The sequence below is a fragment of the Mugil cephalus genome, chromosome 10 (genome assembly GCF_022458985.1).
Source record: "Mugil cephalus isolate CIBA_MC_2020 chromosome 10, CIBA_Mcephalus_1.1, whole genome shotgun sequence".
Taxonomy (NCBI): domain Eukaryota; kingdom Metazoa; phylum Chordata; class Actinopteri; order Mugiliformes; family Mugilidae; genus Mugil; species Mugil cephalus.
The window spans coordinates 5,146,175-5,169,745 of NC_061779.1; the positions used below are offsets into that span (position 1 = coordinate 5,146,175).

The 23,571-nt window shown below is 46.9% G+C and overlaps 1 protein-coding gene across 1 annotated transcript; it reads right to left on the reverse strand.

The window, feature by feature from the left end:
* ccnd2a (cyclin D2, a) lies at positions 1-22,477 on the reverse strand. The gene is made up of 5 exons (XM_047595364.1): positions 22,028-22,477; positions 20,432-20,647; positions 17,536-17,695; positions 9,883-10,031; positions 1-4,499 (listed from the first exon to the last, which is right to left on the reverse strand). Exons 1-5 carry the CDS (start codon positions 22,427-22,429, stop codon positions 4,326-4,328), a joined length of 1,101 nt encoding a protein of 366 aa, XP_047451320.1. The 5' UTR covers positions 22,430-22,477; the 3' UTR covers positions 1-4,325.
* Between the last annotated feature and the right edge of the window lie 1,094 nt (positions 22,478-23,571).

Consider the following 23,571-nt stretch of genomic DNA (forward strand, 5'->3'; position numbering starts at 1 on the left):
TAGTGAGCTGATGTGGTGTCACACCCTTTAAAGCAGAAGTTTATTGAACAGAGGTTGTGCAACAGACATTTGAGGTACACGATATGAGTTATAGTGGAAGGAGCATGGGGGGGAGGGAGGGGGGAGGAGGCAACTCAAAAGGGAAATCTGCACCATTGAAACTTCCAGATATCAGAATATTTACGACTGGACGCGGCAGGTGTAGCTCAACCCATTAATTCGTGGCAAGTTCCAATGGTGCACACACACAATATTTCTGACCAAAACATAACTTTCTCACATACAGAATCCATATTTATTGACATTCATAGTGATTGTGGTTGTATAAAGCAAGAACGGTACTTTGGCCATCATAGGAATGTTGTTTTTCCCCCATCTCTCGCACACAACAAAGTCAGATGCAGCTGGACAGAACTGAACATGCTTGAACTATCTGCTCTACAAACACCTCAAGGAAAATGTAGCAGGGTCACTGTGCCCCTCCCGCCCCTCCCCTCCCCTCCCCTCGTCTCCCTCCAATATAGGTTAAGTCCAAGTGGAAGCCTTGCATATTTTCCCGTTTCCCCCCATCTCACTGAGCAAGTCCACCAAGACAGTGGGTTTTTTCTTTCTCCTTCCGTTCCAGGCTCCCTAACTGCAGAGGTATAGGTGAAGCGTTTGTGTTTTGTTTTGTCCAGTAATCCTGAGGTATAGGAAATACCACTGATGCAGAATGTGACTGAAGAAAAAGATCAAAATAGATACAAAAAAAAGGGGGGGGGGGGGAAGGAGACATGCTATCTAAGCAAACTGTCGTACTGTACAAAGAACATTTCCAGTCCGATACTCGTTTCATGTTCTTCTATTACCATCTACTTCGTTTTTTTTCTCTTAAGCAGTAAAATAATTATATTATAATACAAATGTTTATAAAATAGCAGCACACTTGAGTGACACGTCACATCTAAGTAATGTTATTTTTTTGTATAAATGAAACAAATTCATAGCTTTTAGCAGCGCAAAAAGACAACAATAAAACATTGAAACTTTTTTTTTGTTGATGTCTTCACACCTCCTCCTCTGTCCTCTCTTCACTTTGGAATACAGTCTCTAAATCTTAGAAGAAAAAAAAAAACTATTTCGCGGGTCTGGTCGCCCCCATAACACGCATGAAACACAAATTGACAAGGTGGTCTTAATATAAAACACATGCAACAATAATTTGCAGGAAAGAAAAATCACAACCATTTAAGTTTGGGAGAGAGCTTACATCAGGCAAACAGAGGCAAAATGAAGGGGTCATACCAGATAATTGGATGGGGGTGGTTTGGCAAATATGTCATTAAATTGTTCAGTTTTACTGGGGGAAAAAAAAACAAAAAAAAAAAACACATTTTCTCTTCAGACTGACATATGACAACATACACTCAGCAAAGACACATAACCATGAACAAAAAATCAAACATTAAGTCAAAGACACCTTGCTGTGGCAAAGCAATGTGTTCCATTAAAACAAAAATAAAGAAAAAAATCATCTGTTTCGTGATGATGTCTGCCTGGCCGACGAATCCCCTTGCCAATGATTTGAAGCAGCAAAGCTCACAGGGGACAGACGTGTTCACCGACAGACAAAATTCGGCCTGAATCGGACCTACGCAAGCCAGCACCGTAATAAAAAACCGACCAACCACTGCGACACACACACACACACATCAGTTAAGGTGGTTTCCGAACAAAGACTCTGCTCTGTCTTAACATTGCAAACCTCAATGCCGTTTGAAGAACATGTGCAAATACCCGGATGTTGTGACCACCCATTTTTTTTTTTTTTTTTTTTTTTTTTCTGTAGCTAATCGCCGCCCTGTGTGGCTCTCTGTGGCTATGGTGCAGATAAATAAAAAGAAAAAAAAAATTCAAGTAAAAACAAATATTTCATTTCTTGACAATGTAAAAATCAAATAGAATCAAATAGACCCCGTGTATCAAAATCAGACCTCTCCGTGTATAGGTTTCCAATTCATGTTGACTTTTTTTTTTTTTTTTTTTTTTTTTAACTGGTTTAACTTATCTGAAATTATTAACAATCAGACTCCACATAAACTTGCACTTTGTTTGAGCAGGAATGTATTTTTATTTTATTTACTTATTTTAAATTGGAATGTCCTCTCAGCGTGAGTTGCGGAAAGCCTCATTAATTTGTCTCTTAACAATGGTAAGTCTGATGATTGGGAAACCAGCCCTACAAAGTAAACCAAAGAGAAAGGCTAATGGAAAAAAAAAAAAAAAAAAAAACATCCATTCACCTCCAATCACCCCGCCCAACGCATTTTCATTTTACTTGTCTCCTGGGGAGCATGTTCTCAAAGTGCTTTGCCATTGAAATCATATAGGGGAGCTGAACACAACCCTACATGGGACTCCAGATGCATTGACAGTATTTTATCATCCTCTACCTCTCCTCCGAAAAAAAAAGTTCATCCTCACATGATCTGGCAGTCTTAGTTCCTCGCATCGTTTCCGCGCAAATGGAAACCCAGAACAAATTTTGTTCACTTTACCGTGTCACTGACATCCATTCAAAGACATTAACGGACGCTGACGTTTACACCCGAGTATGTGGGTGGGTTTTTTTACTGTGAGTCTTTTGGGTGTCCTTTTGTTCATTATCTTCTTGGCTGTACACCATCCTCATCTCCTACACAGCGGCGCGCTCCTGCGCCGCCAAAATCCTCTCTGTCCTACCACGGACGAATCCGTGAATCAATGCGCCTTCCACGGCTCCACGGCGGCGTCTCAGTTGCAAAACCGTCCCTCTCTTTCTAAACCTCTCGCCACTCCGTCCTGTTCGCTCCCAGCTAATCAACACAGAAGAGTTCAAAAAAAAAAAAAGCACTACTTCTTCTTCTTCTCCTTCTCCTTCTTCTTCTTCCACTCTCCTCTCTTTTCTCACGTGTGCTACATACACGCAGCGCACGTGATAAGTCAACACTCCTCTGTCTAGCAGCCTTTCACAACTAAGGAGGAGACACTGTATCGTGACACAAAGAAGAGTGAAGTATTTCAATATCACAATGGCAGTAATAAACGAACACCTCGCATGACCACAAGGAATAAAAAGCTTCAAGAAAGATAGGGGGCTCTACGTGAAAGTCCCTTTGCCCATATCCTCCTGTCTCTAAATCTTTTTCTATCTCACTCATGGCACATGAGTTTTTATTGTTGGCCCTCGACGAACCATGATACACTGTTAATGCATGAAGGCAGTGATTTAGCATAGATGCCCTGTTATACGGATGGACAAAGTCTGCGTAGCCTCGGCTCGCCCCGCTGTCTTTTAGCACGGAGCCGGGAGTCTACCGCTTTGCTCAAGTGCCTCACGCCGTAGAATGCACGCTGCTAATATAGATCACATAAAAACATTCGCGCCACACAGACTGTACAACATCCACGACTCCTACACACACACGCACGCGCGCACACACACACGCACACACAGGCGTACGCAGCCATGCTCGCAAACACACACATGCGCACTCGAATCCACAAACGGGACACATACAAGCAGCCTGACATAAGGAGCTTATTGATTTCTACTACTCGGTTCCAAAACATGTCCAATGATAATATTAATAATAATAATAATAATTACTATTACTACAATAATTATTATCCTCCCAGCTCTTCACCAGAAGTGGGACCCATCAACCTTTTTTTTTTTTTTAGCATAATGTTCTCACAGCTTCCTCCGACTCATCCCCAACACGCGTGCGGACCTTTTCCGACAGTCGAGGAGCTCGAACAATGTGTCCTCTCTTACACCGGCCACGAATGTAATAGTGATAATACTCATAGAAAACAAAAGAGAAAAAAACAGAAACTTAAGCCCCGCTTGTGATCCCATGTACGCAATTTCTGAATGGTTCCCACGACGTCTATCACAACAACAGCCTCATCATCAAGCTATGGTTAAAATATAACTTAAAGATCATACTATACAGTCAAAGGCAGAATGCAAATATGATTGGCTTCCCTTCTGTATATCCAAGGCACCACAGAGCTTCAACTTGTATCAAATTTGTTGCTTTTAGACTAGAACATAATAGAAAATCTATTTTCGTGTGCAGGTGTTGTTGACTTGAAGAACAAAAAATCTACAAAAAAAAAAAAAAAACAACTAGCAAGCATTGTTCTTTTTCTTTTAAAGGGCTTCTGTTTTTAACATTTTTTGTTCTTTTGTTCTTTTTTTCTGCTTTTAAGAAAATTGAGGTTTTTTCATGACGCTTTTTTCATTTTTTTCTTTTTTTGTTGTTGCTTGTAAATCCTGTGCAATGGCGCCCTCTGGTGGTTCACAAGTTGACATCGCGGACGTCTGTCGGGGTGGAGGACTGATCCAGCTCGTCCAGACCCTTCCCGCTGGGGCCTCTCTGAGTCTGCTGCTGTTGCTGCTGCTGCTGCCGCCCTTCGCGTAGGCTGCTCACCAACACGCGCTCGATCTGCTCCTGGCATTCTTTGAGAACATCCTGTGGCGCAAAAAAAGAAAGAAAAGAAGAAGCCATTTAGCCAAACCTTCAGCCAAGAAATAGCTGACACTTGTAAACCTCAATATCACGAACATGGCGTCGCCGCTCGAGGTAAGACATAAATCTTAGCAGGTTGCTCAGTGGGGTGACGTGCTTTGCAGCTTTCATCATTGCTAAGAATAGACGTCTGAAAATTGTGGTCAATGCATGAGGCCCGGGGGCCCCTTCTGCTACCATGCGAAGGGCCCCCGGGCCAGCGATTTTTAAATGACCACCACTTTGACTTCTGCCAAAAATGAACACAGACACGGGCCAGACCCAAGCATTACATCAGCCCACCAGGGTTGTGCACTGAATACCACCCCTATAGTTCTCATGCGCGCACACACACATACACACACATACACCCGACCGCCTCCCCCCCATCCGACCAACCCCCACCACCTTTGCCATTCCCATGCACACACACACAATACCCAAACAGAAGTAGCCTTGACGACGGCGGGCTGAAAACACAGGTAGTATTAAAGCTATGTTAATTACATCCACCTCCTGTGGGAACACAAAGGTGGTGCTTTTTTAACGAGAGCCAGTCTGTGTGCCTGCCTGCAGGGGATCCATCTGAGACCTGGCCGCCTCGACTTTCACCATCAAAGGCCACCGAGGCAATCCGAGAATCCACCTGGGACCAGAGCCCCTCAACGGGGCCGAGGCCTCATATCCCTCCCCGGCGGAGGGTTGAGAGAGGGGACAGCGCCGCGCAGGAAGAGGGGAGCGGCTCTCCCGGGAAAGGGGTAAGCTAGAGGAGCGCTGAATGGGTTGTTAGCAAGGACGTCGGAGAAAGGTCAAACTGTTTTAAGGCGAGGGACGGCGATGACAGTCACTGAAGAGGGCCGTCAGAAGGGAACGGGACACCGCGACAATGCTGCAAGGCAATATTAGGTTCCTGCCAGAAGGGAGAATCTAGAGGGTAAACACTGCCCTCTGGTGGTGAAACGCCGTGGAACAGCTGAAGGCTTGCTTTGAGCTCAACGCAAGCACACAACATGCACGGCCCCCTGCCTCCAAGCACCGGGCATCTGTGGGAGTCACGACTGCGAGATGGGCGAAAGTGCACCACTTGTGGAGCAGACATTCCTCAGAAATTTACAGCTAATTTAAACCTGATGGGCCACAGTTTGAGCCTCTGTTGTAGCCCCTGGTGCCGCCGGGCCCTGATGAAATGAGAACTGAGCCCTCGCTCACATCGGAATTGCACTTAGGGAGCTGCGCGGGGTCGGATTGCAAAAGGTCACGGTGTCGGAGGTCAAAAAGCGTGACATATTACAATGCGAGACATGTACCGTGCGGTCGAGGGGAAGCTGCGCGGGTTTAATCCGACTCTCGAGCCTGAGAAACTGAGAAATTCTGCATCTGTGCGCGACACTCAACATCCTGTCGGCCGATATCTGGGATCTGAATAAAACAAATCTACCCTCATTCAATTTAAGCTCTTTAGAGTCCACCAATGATTAGCCAGAGTCGGTTCATTAGCTCAAAAATCCACCGAACCGAGGCTGAGGAGGCAGGACGGATCTGGGCTGCATGCCTTTGGGAGGCTATTTTGCTCAGCAACAGGTCTGACGTGGAGGAAACCCGACCAGCGTCTGTCCCTTAATCTTCTCCAGAGGGTGGCCACTAATGTCGGGGTGTGCACACTCTCTCCCTCTCTCTCTCCCTCTCTCTCACTCTCACACACACACACACACGTACGTACATCCAAAATCTTCCCACCAACATGTGCCCCATTGGTCATAAAATCCCAATTCCTGTGAGAAAATTAAGTAAAGCGCAGAACATGTAAAGGAACTGCCTGTGTCTTACCGCAAGAATGCACGCCTTCACTTCTTAAAAGACATTCCCCCACCCCTCGTCTCTGCTGCTCTTTAGAGCGGCTGTTCGGATCCCATGCCAAGCCCCATGGGCTTTTATTCGAGAACCTTTAATGACTTCAATGTGTGACTACTGGAAACACCAATGCCGTTTTCAAAGAAGCTCTAGGTACAATGAAAGGAGCCAGCAGCACTGAATGAATTGGCCACGGGAGGCAGCGCTACAGCGGAGCATCTTATTTTCAGCCCCGAAACCGGAAACACATGACCACCTCCGATTCCCCCCCTCGCAGTCGGCCCTCTGCCCCACCTCAAACACGCATCACACGTCAACAATTTGTCAGTCCCAGAAATCCAGGCATGCAAATTATCCCTGGGCGGCCTTTTGTGACACTGGCAGCTCGGGGGAAGTCGTGCAGACAGACAAAACCAAAAGGGAGAAATGTGTGAACGCATGGAATGTGTTGTAACTGCTGACTGTACCACACGAGACAGGGCTCGCTACTCTGGGAGGGCTCAGTGGTCAGACACACAAACACACAGACAGACACACACTACGGATCGCGGGGAATCTTAAAACAAAATATCCGGTGGCAGACACTGGAAATAAGAAGTCACCACATGACTTGATTTCTCCCCCCCCCCCGAGTTACAGTAGAAAATGTGACCTTTCTCCTTCTTTAGCCGGCGTGCCGGAGCACCACAAGCGAGGGGGAGGACGCCGCTGGCTGCGCTAATAGAGATAATCTTTCCTAATAAATGCATCTTTGTTGCAGGGCGCCCCGGCTCTACACACATTACCGCTCCGCTGTTAAGAAAAACAGGAATGGGGAGAGAAATGGGAAAATGTGTTTCCGCTGTGCTCGTGGGTGAAAAAGAAAAAAAAAAAAAGATGAATGAAAGACAGGGACAAAATGAGTGTCAAAACAATAAAATCTAGGAAGTGATGGTGTTAAACCCTTGCACTTCTCTAACCCGTATTTCCTGTTCTATTATAAAAAGAATAAACGGAAGCTCTGCACTTCAGTCTTTCAGTTTAAATTGTGCGTTCAAACTTTCTCAGCGTCGCTGCAACCGAGTGGGCTGCAGTTTGGGACAATCACGACTGACCCGTCTCCCACTTTTCTCATTTTCTTTGCACGTTATGACACACTGCCCCCGGTGTCCGCCGTCCCCGGCCCCGAGCGCTCGCCTTGGCCAGGCCAGGTGTGTGTGAGGCAACGCGCATTCTTGCAGTGACCCAAGATGGTGACTCGGTCCTATCGCGTTTCCACTGGAAAACCACAGCTTCTGGATACCGCACATGCCAGCCGGATGCCAGGGGGGTGGCGTTGGCCATGATGCTGTTGGCAGCGGCCGCTGCAGAGGTTGGCAAAAACTCGCCGGGCCTTCATATTTTTTCGCCTGGCCTCTTTGTCCGGCCGGCTACGAGAACAAACACACTGTGCTGTGTGCGCACACGCTTAGCACTCGGACTTCACCCTGATGACTGCAGTTTAAAAATGAGGTGGCCTTTGGGTGTCAAGTTGACACATAAAGTGGCTGAGCTTTTGGGAAAAGAAGGTAGGGTGAGTGTGAAAATGACACAGTCAATGATCACCATTTCCTCTTTCTCGTCGGCATGAAAAGTGAGAAATAGTGCAAATAGCCCTGCAGCCACTTTTTTAACGCTGACAACTACTTCTGTCTTTTATTTTCGCGTTGTGTGTCTAATCTGGGTTCTGAAAGAACTCTGTAAGTGACTCTGTTTTGAGTTTTGCTTGGCGTCGTCGCAGTTTATACTAAAGCCTCTCATATATGTTGAATTAGGAAGGATGCCCTCGGCTTTGCCCTCCTGAGTTGACTGCGAGCCATGGCTCGTCTGTATCCAGGAATGTAAGGGGTTGATCATAGAGACACAGAGCGACTTAATTCCCTCTAGTCTAAGACCTTGCAGCCTAAACACACTGAGGCCCTGTGCTGCTGAGGCCAGCTATTTGTTTTTCCTCAGCTGCTGAGCGAGACTTCACACAGCTCGCACCAGAGGGAGCCATGCTTTCCAGCAGTGATGCATTATGGACCATAGGCGGAGACGAGAGAGGGCTGATTGTCGCGAGGGAGGCATGACACCCCCTCAGAAAGTGTCCTTTTCACACTTCAACAGCTTTCTTCCACCTCCTCCTCCTCCTCCTCCTCCTCCTCCTCCTCCTCTTCGTGCTTCGCCTCCTTTCGGGACAGAATTTAACATACCAGGGCTGATGCTTGGGATCAGTGTTGTGCCCACTGATCTGCTCCCTGTGCACTGTGCACACATTAACTCAAATGTTTATATTAAGTTTGCCATTGCTAACCAAAAGCCCTTTTTCACGATGCTCGGCATTAGGGGGGGACTCCTGCCAAAGCAGTGGCTTCGGAGCTGGAGCGGGTCCCTGAGCACCGCTCTGTGGCTGCCCACCGCTCCCCGAACAGTTTGGATGGGCCGAACTCAAGAAGACTAATTTCCCCGCGGAGACTAATAAAGAATAACTCTATAACCCCCTCTTTTCATCTCATAGTCTCGTCTCGCCTTCCGCAGCTCTGCCCACCTACTCGCCCCTCAAGAGTGAGCTCCCATTCTGTGATGAAAGCCAGGCATCAGTAGGGGCCCCGGCCGTGTTTGGACTCACCCACCACTGCAACATTCACTCTACTCAGACAGCCACACAACAGCCCCGGCCAGCATTCCTGACAGCAACAGAGCATTCAATATATGCTCTCAACCCCCGGGCTCGGTGCAGAGGGCTCTCAGACGAGGGGGGACCCCCGAAACAGCCAGGCTTGGACTGATGGAGAGGAAAAGGCGACCCGCCACACGCCGCCGCCTCCAACGTCCCAGTCGAGTGAGCGAACGTCGGAGAAAAAGCTGCACTTTCTTTCAATTAAGACATTCTGTGGTCTCAGTTGCAGCTTTCAAAATTTCATTTGCTGACAAAAACTGGCAGTAAACCTCAACCAAAAATGGGTGTGTGGGAAGACGAATCCCGAGGAGGCCAAATCTGAGTGTGACATTTCGACATTTCAGGCTTTTTGTCTGTTGCAAACTGCAGCCTCCAACAAACTTTCTTAACTTTTGACAGAAATATTCTTCCTCAGGAGCGACAAAGTTTAGTAAGTAGATTTTTATCTTTTTTTTTTTTTTTTTTTTTTCCAGCTTGAGCGTTAACAGTAAACGGCGGCGGTACTGAGATGACTTATTTGTGGCAATTCGCTTGAGATGCAGAACTGACTAAAGGAGATGAAAATCTCCCGATGCGGGCTGGAGCTGATTCAGCTTTGAATCACAGAAGAGTTACTGTAACAGCTTCACTTAGATAAATACCACTGAACACCTAACCGATGTCTGCAGACTCGAACGTTTACACACCTTCATTCAAGTATTACTCGGAAACGCCCCCCGCCCCCTCGTTTATGCTTTCGCTGAGCTCAATTCTGACTAACGAGACCGCAGTGCCAGTGACGTTTGTTTCGCGTAAAGACGTGCAAAGCGAACTCACCACTTCTGTGTTTGTGATTTTGGCCAGCAGGTCTGTCAGACTGTCACCCCACTGCGACTGGTCGGCTGAATCCAGCTGAAGGCCGCAGATCGCTGCCCCCACACTTCCTGTAGCAATCATGGAGGGAGGGTACATGGCGAATCGGAAATCTGCGGAAGGAAGAAATACTTATTTAGTTAAATGCCGTATTATTCGGTTAATGAAAGCGAGGTTCGGTTGGGTGTATGAGGGGTTAACCGGTGCGCTTATTCAACACCTGATTCTTTGTTCACCTGGTGAAAGTTTGTAAATTGCACTTTTTAATTCATACACCCGACAAAAAAAAAAAAAAAAAAAAAAAAAAAGGGGTACAGATACATCCCCTCCCGGAGACAATCTGATTTGGTAATCTAGCAGTCGGCTAATAAATACTCCTTCTATTGCACCGGGTCTGAAGCTCAGTGCTCACTAATGACCAGGGGCCTGGATAATGAGGGTTCACTTGGCTTGTAAAGGAGCTGAAAAGCAACCACCCTCACCCGCTCCCCGATCCAGTCCCCCTCTCCCCAGCCCGGCCCCTTTTCTTCCATCCCCTGAGTAAATCGTGTGCTCGCTGAAAAAAGCCCCATAGCGCTTGGAAAAGGGGGAATAAAGAGGCTCAGTGCCTTTGCCAATGTGCACTGCTGTAGGTCCTTTTTCCACGTGTGGTCACAGGCGTGCGTCTCAAAGACCAATAACCTTGTTAGCTCCCCTCACTGTCATTCATAATGCAAATGAGACAGCTTGTGAACGGGCCAGAAGCCCGAAAAGGCAAGGCAACTGGCATACAGTGGGAGAGAGCGAGCGAGCGAGGGAGACAGACAGACAGACAGACAGACAGACAGACAGACAGGGAGGGAGAAAGGTTTTCTCTTCACAAACACAGACGCACACACACACACACACACACAAACACACACACACACACTACGTTCTCCATTCTCTCTTTATGTCTTGCTCAACTTCTACCTTTCTTTTCGGACAACACATGGTCTGCTTAGATGGGCCAGTGAATGGCACACATGCCCCGGTCTTTGTTGCTACAACAGGCAGCGGTTTGCATTGGCGGCCCTCCTATCTTTTAGCATATTAATAGAGTGGCGGGCCTGTGAGAGGGAAGGCAGAAGAGTGTGACTCCATTGTCCAGAGTCATCACCTCATTTCACCCAATTGAGAGACACAGCATCCATCCTCTCCCTGCCGATACCAATTCAGCGAGACAGGCCGGACAAAGGCCGCGGCTGGACATGGGGACAGGGGGTCGGAAAGGGAGGGGGGGGAGATGAAGAGGGAGGGGACGGACGGTATGGCGACAAGGCAAACGAGGAGAAAAGAAGGGAAGGTGGTGGGCGTGGGGAGAGGGGGGAGAGGGGGGGGTGGGGGTAGACAACTTTGCTGCACATCACTCTCAAGTCTGTGTCCAGACTCTTGTGAGGTTTTGGAAGAAGAAAAGAGTCGCCCTCCAGTGACCCTCACCTCCTGCCTCCCTTCCAGCCCGCACCCCCCCCCCCCTCCTTCCCCTGCAAGTATTTCTCTGTTCCCGGGCCACCTATGGGCTGGAGGAGTGGGCAGCGGGGGCATAGAAACAGCCTGCACATTAACATATTGCCATATTCAATTGCAAAGCAAACTGCGTGCGATGGCTCTGAAGGAGATTTTTCTTCCTTCTTCTTCTTCTTTTTTTTTTTTTTTTATCTGGAATCAAAGAGGTAGGCCCTTTGATAGCTGCAAAGGCAGCCCCTCACTGCCTTTTTAACATGCACAGCCAGGCGCTTTCTCATCTTGTGGGCTCAGTGTTGACAAATAAATGAACTTATTATACACCCCTGTGTTAGCCGCTGGGCCTCTGCCAAGGGGCGATTTATTAAAGGCTACCTCGAGCCAAGAGGAAAGAGCGCACAAAGCCCCTCGGCATTACATCACTGCTGTGAGAGCACAACTTTCTATGGAGGGGTAAGAGGACAAAGGGATACATGGATTTACTGTAAGTGTGCAGTGAGCGCGGACTGACAGGCAAGGCGACAGACACCTCAGAGACACAGGCGGGAAACAATGCGCCGATGCTTTAAGATGCAGACGCAGACCGACACACACACACACACACACACACACACACGCGCACACACAGCACAGATCACAGATGTAGGTTTGTGGGAGAGCCGAGCGGTGGGCAGTGGGCAGCAAGCTGATTTTTCGCACTCAAGACAAGACAGGTCTGTAGCAGAACAAGGACGCGCGCGTGCAGCCGATGCGGGCTGACACTCCGGCCTGGTGGCTGCTGCATGCGGGGGGAAGAATGGCCGTATTTTAGGAGCCCCTCATTGATATTCATGTTGAGGATAAACAGTGTATGTAGCTGAGTGGGGACGCCTGCGATGGAAAGCTCCCTGTGAGCAGCGGCTGGCTGGCCTGGCCCGCACGCCTCTCCCCCCCTTCAATGGCCCTTTCTCCTCCCCGTGCCCCCTCGTCTCCATTCCTCCATGTTCCTACCCCATGAAACTTCATCCTCAGGCCTCTGGTCACACAGTCTGCTGCCCTACATGGCCCCCGCTCCGTCTTGGGTGGCTGCGAGGCACACTATGCGCATTAAAATTGTAAATTAATTAAAAGTCGGAAAGTTGAACGGAGGCCAAGTGAAGAAAGAAAAAAAAAATATCCAAAACCTTCACCCTCTCCTCTCTTTCCAGTGCTATAAATCAGGGGCTTGTATTCTATACATGTAGCGCTCATTGACCTTGTTTGTTAGAGGAGCAGCACTACCAGGACCCAGGGCCTGTTGACTGATTAAGGTCAAAAGCAAACATCATTTTTGGGATTGGCATGACAGTGTGCTCCACCGCTAATGCAACACAGACTGGAAGTCAAAACAGGTTTCTGTGGAGAGCTACTCAGACGGTCCACCTACAAGCGGCGCGCTGGGTCGGAGAAGTTCTTCCACAAGGAGATTAAGCAACAACAACTCGACGCTGCTTCTTCCAGACCGTCACTCTGGAGATAAACAAGAAACAAAACATGGGAGGGTCTAAGTCACGAACCCCGATTAAATTGCGATTCTGCATTATTCGCCATTAAAGAGAATTCCTTCTTAATTGTAGCATCCCGTGACGGCTCTCTTTAGCCTTTCATCATTATCTCCCCTATCACAGCTGCAGCCTTTAAGGCACTGGTAACGTCAGCTTAGGGAGCACACAGATTTGGATCAGACCCAGGGAGAAGAGTTAATTCTTCCCCGAGGTGGAAGAGCATACATTAGTAAGTCCATCTGAAATAGTCTTCGGTTTGAGCCGTTGTTCGGTTCTTTAACATTTGCTCTTAATTATTCTGATGTTCTGTTTCGTCATCCTGCCTAGCAACCAAATCTAGTTTATCTTGGCACGTTCGGCTTTGTCAGTATCATGAAGTCAAAACTACCTCACATCCCTTTTAAAATTGAAGGCCAATTTTATTTTATTTTTTTTAAACCTTACTCCTAACATGGCAACCTGGATAAATAGAGATTTAAAAAATTTAAAACTTGTAGATAAAAAAAAAAAAATTCTTCATAAGGGAAAACAAATACCTAAGACACACGTTGGTGTCACGGTGTCAAGGCGTTCAGGTCAGATCGACTAACACTAACATTTCCTTTGATTTGCTATCATAAATATTAGTCTCTGTGGTTAACACGACCTCCAAGGTCAATAATGTAAGCCTGAAAACATTTCTAAACCACTCTGGTGGGATAATGGCAGGAACCAAAACTTCGGATTCGGTGACTCAGAAATCCTCAAGGGCTCAGGACGTGCCGCTCGATGATTCACCGCGTGTCACATTCTTTACAGGCGCGTACTGTAAGCTCCTTCCTGCTCCTGCACGTCGACGGTGCGGCCAGGCCCGGACGCGATCGCCCCGCACCACCAGAGCGTGCAGCGAAACGATAATTTGTCGGAGCCGGTGGCTAATTTGTCCGAGGTTCTGACTCAGCAGACATGAAGGGGTTTTTGTGTAAACAAACCCCAGTAAAGACTTTTTTATTGACCACATCTGAGGTGAATCATCCATCTCTAGGACGCTTAACCGAGCCTAGAGGGGGATTCTCCGTGTAGCAGTCACTTGGAGAGGAAGCTGCGTGGAGCATTCCTATTCCTGCCTCTGGACCACAGAGCTTTAGCAGCCAAAACAAAAGAGGACTTATGAATCATGTTACAATATTTGAGTAGTCCCTGTTGTGTGTAAAAAAAAAAAAAAAAAAAAAAAAAATGGGTATGTTTTCCTCTATGATTTGGAAACCCTTGTAGGAAACACAAAATCTAAATCTGTCAGGCTCTAATGACAGCCTTGGAAAGCTTTACCGCCCTGTTGTGAACATTTTTATTATTTTGAAATATATATATATGAACAGCGCAGGAACTGTATCTGACTGTGATGTGCTAAGCTGCACTGAAACATGTGCGTATCGTGAAAGAATTGCTAAAGTTGGACGAGAAACAAAGAGTCCATGCAACAAAGCCTGACTTGCCTCATGTTTGTTAGCTAGTGAATCATTTCTCAGACAAACCATCCAGTTAATCATCAAGTTACTTCTAGCATAGTTTAAAGAAACTTCCACATTCCAGAAGAAAAAAAAAATATATACTCAAATACTCTTCAGACATACAATACACAGTACTCAGATGCCTCAATGACTTGTTATTTAGAGCCCAACTTGTAGCGAAATCTCCATTGTGGCCTCCAGGAGAACCGATTCTCTCTGGGAACGCACGTTTGAACCCGATCCAGAATTTTCTTTTGATCAACTTCTATGACCATTGTCACCATTCCATGCATACCATTACAGGGAGGGCTATTGGATCCTGCATTTAAAAAAAAAAAAAAAAAAAGTACACCATAATCCCTGCCAATATGGCAAGAAGACGGAGCTCAATAACCGCAGCAGACAGGTTGTGGTGCATCTGTCTGCCCCATGCACCCCGTCCATTCTCCCACTTTACCTCAATTGAATAAGAATGGAAGAGGAAGCTCGGAGTGCTTGGTGTCTGTGTGTAGGAATGGAGGTTCATAATCTCCCTTAATGAGCTTGTTTCTGGGCTATTATCCGGCGGCCTGCCTGAGGGAAACGCTGGTGTTTCCTATCAAGTGGCCCTGCAGCGCTGACCCTCACATGGCTCTGCATATGAAATGTAAGGGCCAGGCCTTTTGTCTCCTTTCTCCCAGCCTCTAGCTGAGCCCCCCGAGCCATTTGCATAGTCCTGAATGGACCAGCCAATGTTATTAATTAATACAGAGCCAGCCTGCGCCACCTGACAAAATCCCACCGAGTGGCCCGAACGGAACTGTTTCATCAATAGAGAGGAGCCATTAGGAATGAGAGGCCTTATTCTCCACTTCTCCTCTTCTCCCTCTTGTTCCCTTGAAAACAGTGAGCCGTGGGTTTTTTTATGCGTGTTTTCTTTTTCAGCGCGGGGACAGCGGCGGTGGGAGCAGTGGTGGGTGGTGGCGGGGGCCTGAATGAGGCCCGTATGAAATAAGAAGGCCACAGGTGACCCGCTGTCGACTGTCTTGCAAATGTAAATCCTCTCGAGAGAACTCCTCCTCCTCCTCCTCCTCCTCCTCCCGCTACGCCTCTACCTTCTCAACTCCGCTCAGAAGATGTCTCAAGGAGGATTCTCACCAGATAACCCCAAAGATTTATGGCTGGGAACGCTCCGCGAATGGGGTTTCGAATTCCCAGAGATCTTCAGATGCACCAAACTGTTGACTCACTGCTGCTGCTGCTGCTCCAGCTCGCTCCCTCGCTCCGTTTTGCCCTCGCTTTCTGTTTGCCTGGATACAAGTCTGAGGAGAGCATACGCAGATAAATGGCTTGTTGCTGATCCGGAGCTATCGCCAGAACGTCTCTCTCTCTCTCCCTCTCTCTCTCTCTCTCTCTCTCTCTCTCTCTCTCTGTCTCTCCTAAAACACAATGTCAGGGGGATGACTCGGGGAGGCTCGTAAATTTATTTCCACTGCCTCATTGAAGCAATTAAGGACAAAGTGCATGCTGAGTCTTTCACAATGTTGCTTTGGGAATAGGTCCGATCACTGACACGCTGTCATTCCGCATATTAATCCGCTGGCACAAAATGAGGGGTGAGAGATTTTTGGTGAGACACAAGAAGAAGAAGAAGAAGAAGAAGAAGAAGAGGAGGAGAAGGAGGAGAGGAGTAAAATATGAAAGGTTTGAGACAAAGAGGGGAAAAGAGGCGATTCTCCTTCAAAACTTTCGAGACTTTTTTTTTTTTTTTTTAACACTATCATATCCATTGCGCAATCCGCGCGGTAAATCACTTGATGTTGTAAATACCTGTCACCTCCCTTGCATCTATTCATCTCACTAAACACATTCCTTTGAGTGATCCTCGTCAGCACGAGGAGCTGTTTCCCATGGGGGGTGTACTTAGCATTCCTGTTTGCGGCCTACAGAAAATGAAGCTGCTGCAACGGCTGGTGGTGGCGGCGGCGGCGGCGGTGGCGGTAATGGTGGTGGGAGGGATAACCCAAAACGCGACAAAGCGAGGAGTGCCCAACAGCTTTATTGCTGATTAATTGTGCAATGTTCCAGATCAAATGTTAAGATAAGTCCTGTCACGCTGTTCAGAACCACCGGCGTCTGTTGCCTCTCGCCTCCCCCCCCTGCTCTTTGTTTGCAGCTTTGAACGTGGAGTCTGAGGTGACGCAAACAGGAGAAATCTGCCCTACGGAGAATCTCAACATGGGAAAGCTATCATGTCCTCCAGCTGTAGGGCGGGGAGGCGTGAGAAGTCAGGGAGGAGAGAAACAGAGGAGGAAGGCGGCAGGGGAAAGAGATATGAAAACACGACATGCCTTAGAATTGGCAGTACAAAAACAATACACTCCCCTGGCTTTCCCTAACTCCCCCCGGTCCCTCCTGAATCTTCTCCACCTGGACCTCTCCATCGCTCCGTATCATGTTAAAGGCCCGGCGTCCCTCCCGCGACTCGGCCGGCGTTTGATCTTAAGGGAACAATTCACCTTAAGAGGGGAAAGACAATGCCGGCCTCTGCCCCCTGTCCGTTCCTCTTTACGGTCTCTCGAAAAACCGAGGCAAAAGTTTGCTTTGAAGTGTTACTGGATGCTCTGGAAGCCACCGATACGCTTCTAAAACATGACCGCATACCAGGCGGGGAAGGAGGACGGATGATGAACGTCAGGCCTCAGAGTCCGACGCTGAAATGTCATCCGCGACACGTGCTTTTCTCGGGGAAGAATATTTTCCCTTCGGCGGTAATGCGTTTCACTTATGTTCCGGCTAGCCGTGACTGGCCCCGCGGCGCGCCTTCCGAACTGAGCTGTTGCCGCGTGTTGCTGAAAGAAGAGGGCTTTGATACGGTGCTGAGGGAAGAATGTGGAGATAAAGCTATTTTGCAATGCGAGAAAGTATGTTGATGCAAGCCATTATCGCTTGGTTTGACTTGGCAGCTTATCCATGATCAGTGTCACTTGCAACACCGAAAAGGGGGGAAAAAAAAAAAAAGAAGGAAGGAGATGATGAGGATGACACTGCGCTCTGTGTCGTCATCTTTTCTCCCCTCCCAATTAAGAGTTAATTACGTCACACCTGTATTAATGATGATGATAATAATGATGCGGTCCTACCTGTGGCGCAGAGGGCGATGAAGGTCTGGACGTGCTTCCGTATAAGTGCCAGCTTATCCTCTGGCAGAGGCAGCCTCCTCACGATGTGCTCGATGAAGTCGTTTGGCGTTACTGCGGCCAGGTTCCACTTCAACTTCCCCAACACCACCAGTTCCCATTCCTAGAGAGAGGGACCAGAGGGCAGAGTTGGTAAAAAAAAACTGAAACTGAGCTGCAGGGCAGTCGTCGCAGCCCCGCGCACGTCTAGTCCTAAAACGTATGAATCTGACCCTGCGAGTCCTTGGCCCCGACGCGGCGGCCAGCGTGCGGAGGTTAAGCATTATTGTTATTCCGTTAGTCTCTGCTTGGCTGGACCTGGGATAGAGAAACTCTAGCAGCAGCAGCAGCAGCAGCAGCAGCAGCGCCACCAACCCAGGTGACCTCACAGCACTGTCTCCCTCCCCTGACTGTCTGTCTGGCATCTGGGGACTTTCCTAAAGAGGCCCACCAGAGGTTCTACTGTGTGAGCGCAGAGTGAAAATGGATAGGAAGCCTGCGTGTGCTGAACAGGATCAGCGGTGAGTGTTAAAGAGTCAGGACGGCGAGAAGCCGCTTATCTCTCGCCGTCAAGTCACTTAGCAGCAGTTTATGCGCACAACAAATAATTTACGGCGCAGCTCTCGCTCGCACGTGACACCGCCCTGAGGTAATGTTTCTGTGGCAGCAGAGCTCCCCGACGTAACAAATAATTTTCGATGCGGATCTCCTCTTGGCAAAAAGTGCGACGGCGCGCGCCGCTCTCCGTACGAACGTCCGCGCTAACATGGGTGCGGGCATATTAGGTGTGGCCTTCTCGTCTCTTAGGGTGTATTGTTACTTTCACTTCCTACAGGACTAGATGATTAACAGAAGACTCGGTGACTAATTTGGGAAAATATTTTGTGGTTTGGTTCTGCACTGCGGCCTTGTGACTGGGACTAAGGATGCTCTTCATTTTCCCTTTCACAGAGAGGAACACAGAGAGACGCAGACCACACGGACAAGTCATGAGACAATTCAATATGGCTGCCCATGACCCTGCTTCAAGTCTGCTTCATGCTGCTCTTCTGATTGCTTTGCCCTCAATGATGAAAACGCACACAACGCATGTGAAACGCACACATGAGAGAAGAGAGCGAGAGGCGTCTTCCTCTGCGTTTGGGTCGACGCCGCGAAGATCTGACCATGTGCAAGTCGTAATGCCAGCAGTGGATAGCTGATGATTGGCTGCTCTCATGTACCATGGCCGCCTCTCGCTCTCAAAAGCCTTTTTCATCAGTAACAGCAGGCAGTTTTCAAGCTCACAGCCAGGGCTGTGACAAACCTTGCAACACAGGCTCTATGCTGACAGAGTGGCACGCAGGCAGGCACCCACTTCCTTCTGCTACTGCCTTCCTCTGGTCACACCTTCTTTGTAACATTGCGGTTCTCTTTACAAGAAATTGTTACCAAAGATGAGGACAAAAAAAAAAAAAAAAAAAAAAAAAAAAAAACGATCACATGCCCTGAGCAGCTGATCTCTGTTTCCTGTATCTGCATGTCAGCCAAAATACTGCCTTATACAGAAACACAGAGCGGAGGTTTGAACAAACCAGTTCAAGGACTGAGGGCTCCAGTGTCTCCAGTGTGAACATAAAGGTGGGACGGAGGGTAGGATTTTAGCAAAACGCAGCCTGACTAACTGGTTTATACGAGCTCACAGCCACTAAAGCACTTTTGTTCTTTAAACGCACATAAAAAAAAAAAAAAAAAAAAAACGCAGGCCAACCCACTCTATCATTGAAGAGTTAAATCTGACATGGTTCTTTCAAGCACAAATATGTCGCAGAAAATGATCAGAAGCCAGTAAAACCAGCAGCAGCAGCAGTCAGCTCAGTGGGTAGAGCCACCAGTCAGGCAGCGAGGCAGGCCTACGACCATCAGCCATGTCTGAATCATAATATGTGGCCTCTTTCACAACATGGGTGGGATTGGCTGTTGTTTTCTGAGGAATGTTTATGTAGCACCACAGAGCAGTGGGGAAATACTTATCTAATGTGAAACTGAGTTAATTAATTGGTTTGCCCTAGTGAAGGCAGCTGGTATTATCAGGCCCAAGACGTCTTATCAAATAAATAGGCCACAGAAGAATGACATTTTTCACTCCAAATGACGCAGGACCTCGCCGGCATCATCAGTCATATGATATGTCGAATTTTGACGACAATCCGCAGTCATGCTTTGGCAAAACATGTGAGACTCTTAAAAAAAAAAAAAAAAAAAAAAAAAGCAACAAAAAAAAGCCTGAAAAGCAGCAGAAATGTGTGCATCCGTAGTTATTTTCGGATGAAGGCTAAACTGTAAAAAGGCAAACTTGAATTTCTCTGTCTCTCTCTTTCTCTAGCTGACAGGAACCGAGTCAGAACTTTGGCTGGAGTTCAAGCTGACCTCGTTGCTCTGCACACAGTGCACATATTTACCACTAGATGGCAATGGAGACCATAACACAGGCTGAGAAGGATACTGTACAGCCTTGAGGGTCCTGTACAGTAAAGAGAGCCCTTGTGGAACAATTCACTGTGCTTTCGCTTTTCAGGCACCTCAGATGACGGTGCGGTCCAAAGTGGAGACTGGTCAAGAGTTTGAGTGAAATGAAAGCAGCCCCGGTGTTTATTAATATGTCATGTTCTGAGCCCACTGATTAAAATGACCACATTTTAGGTAAATAATAAAAGGTCAGAAATAACATCTGGTTTCCAAACATGATGTACAGCACACATGATGCAATAAATAAATAAACAACAACATCAACAACAGATATCTGTAAACCAGCTGATGATGACAGCATGAATCCTTAGAGGTGAATAATGTGAAATATGTTAAACCAACTGTTGCTTACCAGCAGCTCTTGCGGTCTGATGGAGTTATCTGTATAGATGCAAAGCTTCTCTGCGGTTAATGGACGAGTCTCTTTCAATTTGGATGCAAGAAACATGCACACTGCTCCCAGCAGCTGCAGGTTACACTTTTTGGTGGGTACCACTGCTAAAAATCTGTCTAAGTAGTTCATGGCCAAGGGAAAAACTTCTTCTTCGCACTTTTGCTCCTCGCAAACCTGAATAAAGAGAGAGCAGACAATGCAGCAACGTTGAGCACTTGGAATCAGTAACCCACCATGCAGTCAACTGACTTATATTCCAGCACTTGAAATGTACATAAAACTTTTATGAGAGAACGAAACAAAAGTCTAATCACATAAAGAGCACATATAAATTCAATGACACACATAGTTGGGGCCCGGCCAAGAATTTGCGCCCAGCCCTAATCGGTTGCGACATCATGCATTAATTCGAAATAGATTATTTTACAAAGAATGAAATACGTCTCAAACACATACTGTCAATAGAGTCGCATTCCTGCAGTTCATTCACTAAGAAATGAATTCAAGTCACAATCAGCCGAGCCAAAAAAACACCCCGACAGCGCAGCACACGGAAACACACTTTTTTTTTTTCATTCGTCATATTTTCATAAAATAATTAAAAATATAAATAAATTATCTGGACCGCTTTTCTTCACACCATAATGTTCAGGGGGGTCTTCCACATCAGACCCGACAATTCCTATCCGAATCTATAAGGGGTAAATATGAATAAAATGTCAAAATTAAAAGCGAGTAGCAAGCGGCTGGTCTGGTGTGCGTCACCGTCGCTCCGATATATTCATTTCAAAAATTAATTAAAAATCTCCAGTACGTCGGATTCTGACAATAATTACATGAAAATAAAGCCCAAAGCCTCGGGATTGTTTACAGTCAGGTGTTGGCCAGAAATATGCGATTTGGCGTCAAGAATTGAACATAATTCCAGAGGAAGGGATTGCGACGGGGGGAAGACAAGAAGAACAGATAAGGCCCTCGCCCCTTCCGACATTTAAAATAGATACCTAAAATGTTTGCAACTCTTGTCGTGGTCATATCTGTATTCGATGGACACCCAACACCCTCTTCTGTCAATGCCGATGGGTTTTAACCGCTGTTATTGCGTTTATGACACTGTAAATCCTCTTAAAAGCACAAGCGCTCCTGTAAAAAAACAACATGGCGATGCAACAGCTCAAGGCAGCATTGCATTGGGGAGTGCATACGTGTGCATGGAAATATTCAGGCTATCTAAAATAATAACATTAAAGAATCAACAGGCAGCTTACACGGACACCGTGTGATCCATATAAAAGAAATTCTCCGGTGTCACGGATATCTCAGATCGCGGTTTCATAAACGCAGTCTTCGCGACCGGACTTTAAAAAAATGGTAATAAATTGCAGAATACGACACGTTTGGTTAATACGAGGAATTAGCAGTCGGAAATGAGAGCTATGTGTCACATCTGCTGGTCAGAAACTGCAAACATCGCCCAGTAAAGCAGTAAAGAAACAAATCAGGAGGCTTTAAAGTCGAAGCACGGAAATATTGAGAGCACGGTGTATAGACTACCTCCAACATCCATGTAGCGACCATTCTCCTCATAAACGGCTGAATATCTTTCTGGACGCCTTTGAAATAGGAATATTGGGGTAGAAACCTCTCCTCTATAGTCAACAAGCTCTGCAGGACTCTGTCATCGCGCAGGAGGTTCGGATCCGGACGAGCACGAATGATGGTGTCCATTTCGAGGCAGAGCAGCTCCATGGTGCTGGTGCTTTCACTTAAGTAAAAAAGTAGGATTTCTCTCTCGGAAACGGGAAAGCGGCGTTGCAGAGCAAAAACGCAAAAATATGGCAGGGAAAGTCGTTTCGAGGCATAAAAAGCGAGACTGCAGGGACTCCGAAAGCGTAGTCCTGCCTCTCCTTGTTGAGAACTTTTTCCTCTCTCCACACAGTGCGCCTCTACTTTCATCCGCCTGGCTAGATCAAGCGCATTTCAAGCCTGCCCTGCATGCGCCACTGACGCAATTCATTTCATTACCTCTGTGTAGACCAGACGCAACATGCTGCAGTCCTACCCCCCCTCCTCCACCCCCCCTTTTCTGTTGTCCTGGCGTGCATGACAGCCCTCGGGAAACTTGTTACATTTAAAAATTTAAAAGGCTGAAACTTTCGCAAAAGTAGATGCACAACATCGGGGCGAGGACTTTATTAATCTAAACTGCAGATTTCCCTGCGTTTTGTGACCTTTTTTAGGCAGAAATGAGCCAATTTGACGGATTGTTTGACTACATATGTTAGATATAGGTTCATGAGAGCGGGTTCCATTACTTCTCTACACTTTTATGGATGAATAATTTCATGTTTATGCCTGATGGGCTGATATTGTATGGTAATATGGTCTAAATTAAATGTTCTGTTTACTGGAGTGTTACCATTGCGCGTATTTTTGGCATCAAAAAGCCTCAAACTAGTCAACTTCGCTTCCTAAACTGCCCCATGGTGAAATAAAACCGTATAAGGAATGAAAGAGAGACACTAAGCATTATTGATTTGTACACAAACTTGAATTTCTGGCTAGGGGACCTCAGCACAAGAACATGGTGCATGCAGATACCGTGGTGGCCACAAATACAGCATGCAGCAAAGCACACCCACGCACACACGGACACACATGGTCTTACGTGCTACTTTTTTTTTTTATATATAGCAGCCACAAACTGCTTGTGGTAAATGAGATAGCTTTCTAGGAAATTTGAAGCAGTGTTGAATTTTTTTTCTCCTCCATAATCTTCTGTCAAAGATAACATAAAGATGAAACTCACTGGCTTTGATCAACTCAGATATTAATAAATAATTCCTGCTATAAACCACCACGTTTTTTAATTATTAGACTCCTGTTATCATTTACATGGAAAACAAGCAGGTGGAAACGAAGTAAGTCATTGAGCAGATAATTAAAAAAAAAAAAAAAAAAATGACTGGCAAATGATTTAGCCTCGCATACAGTCACAAAGAGAATCTGCATGGGTAAATATGTTAATCCCCGTCCCATTCTTAGCCAACTTCAAAGACTGAGGCTTGAATGAAACGAGCCATCAGTGCATCAGGGGA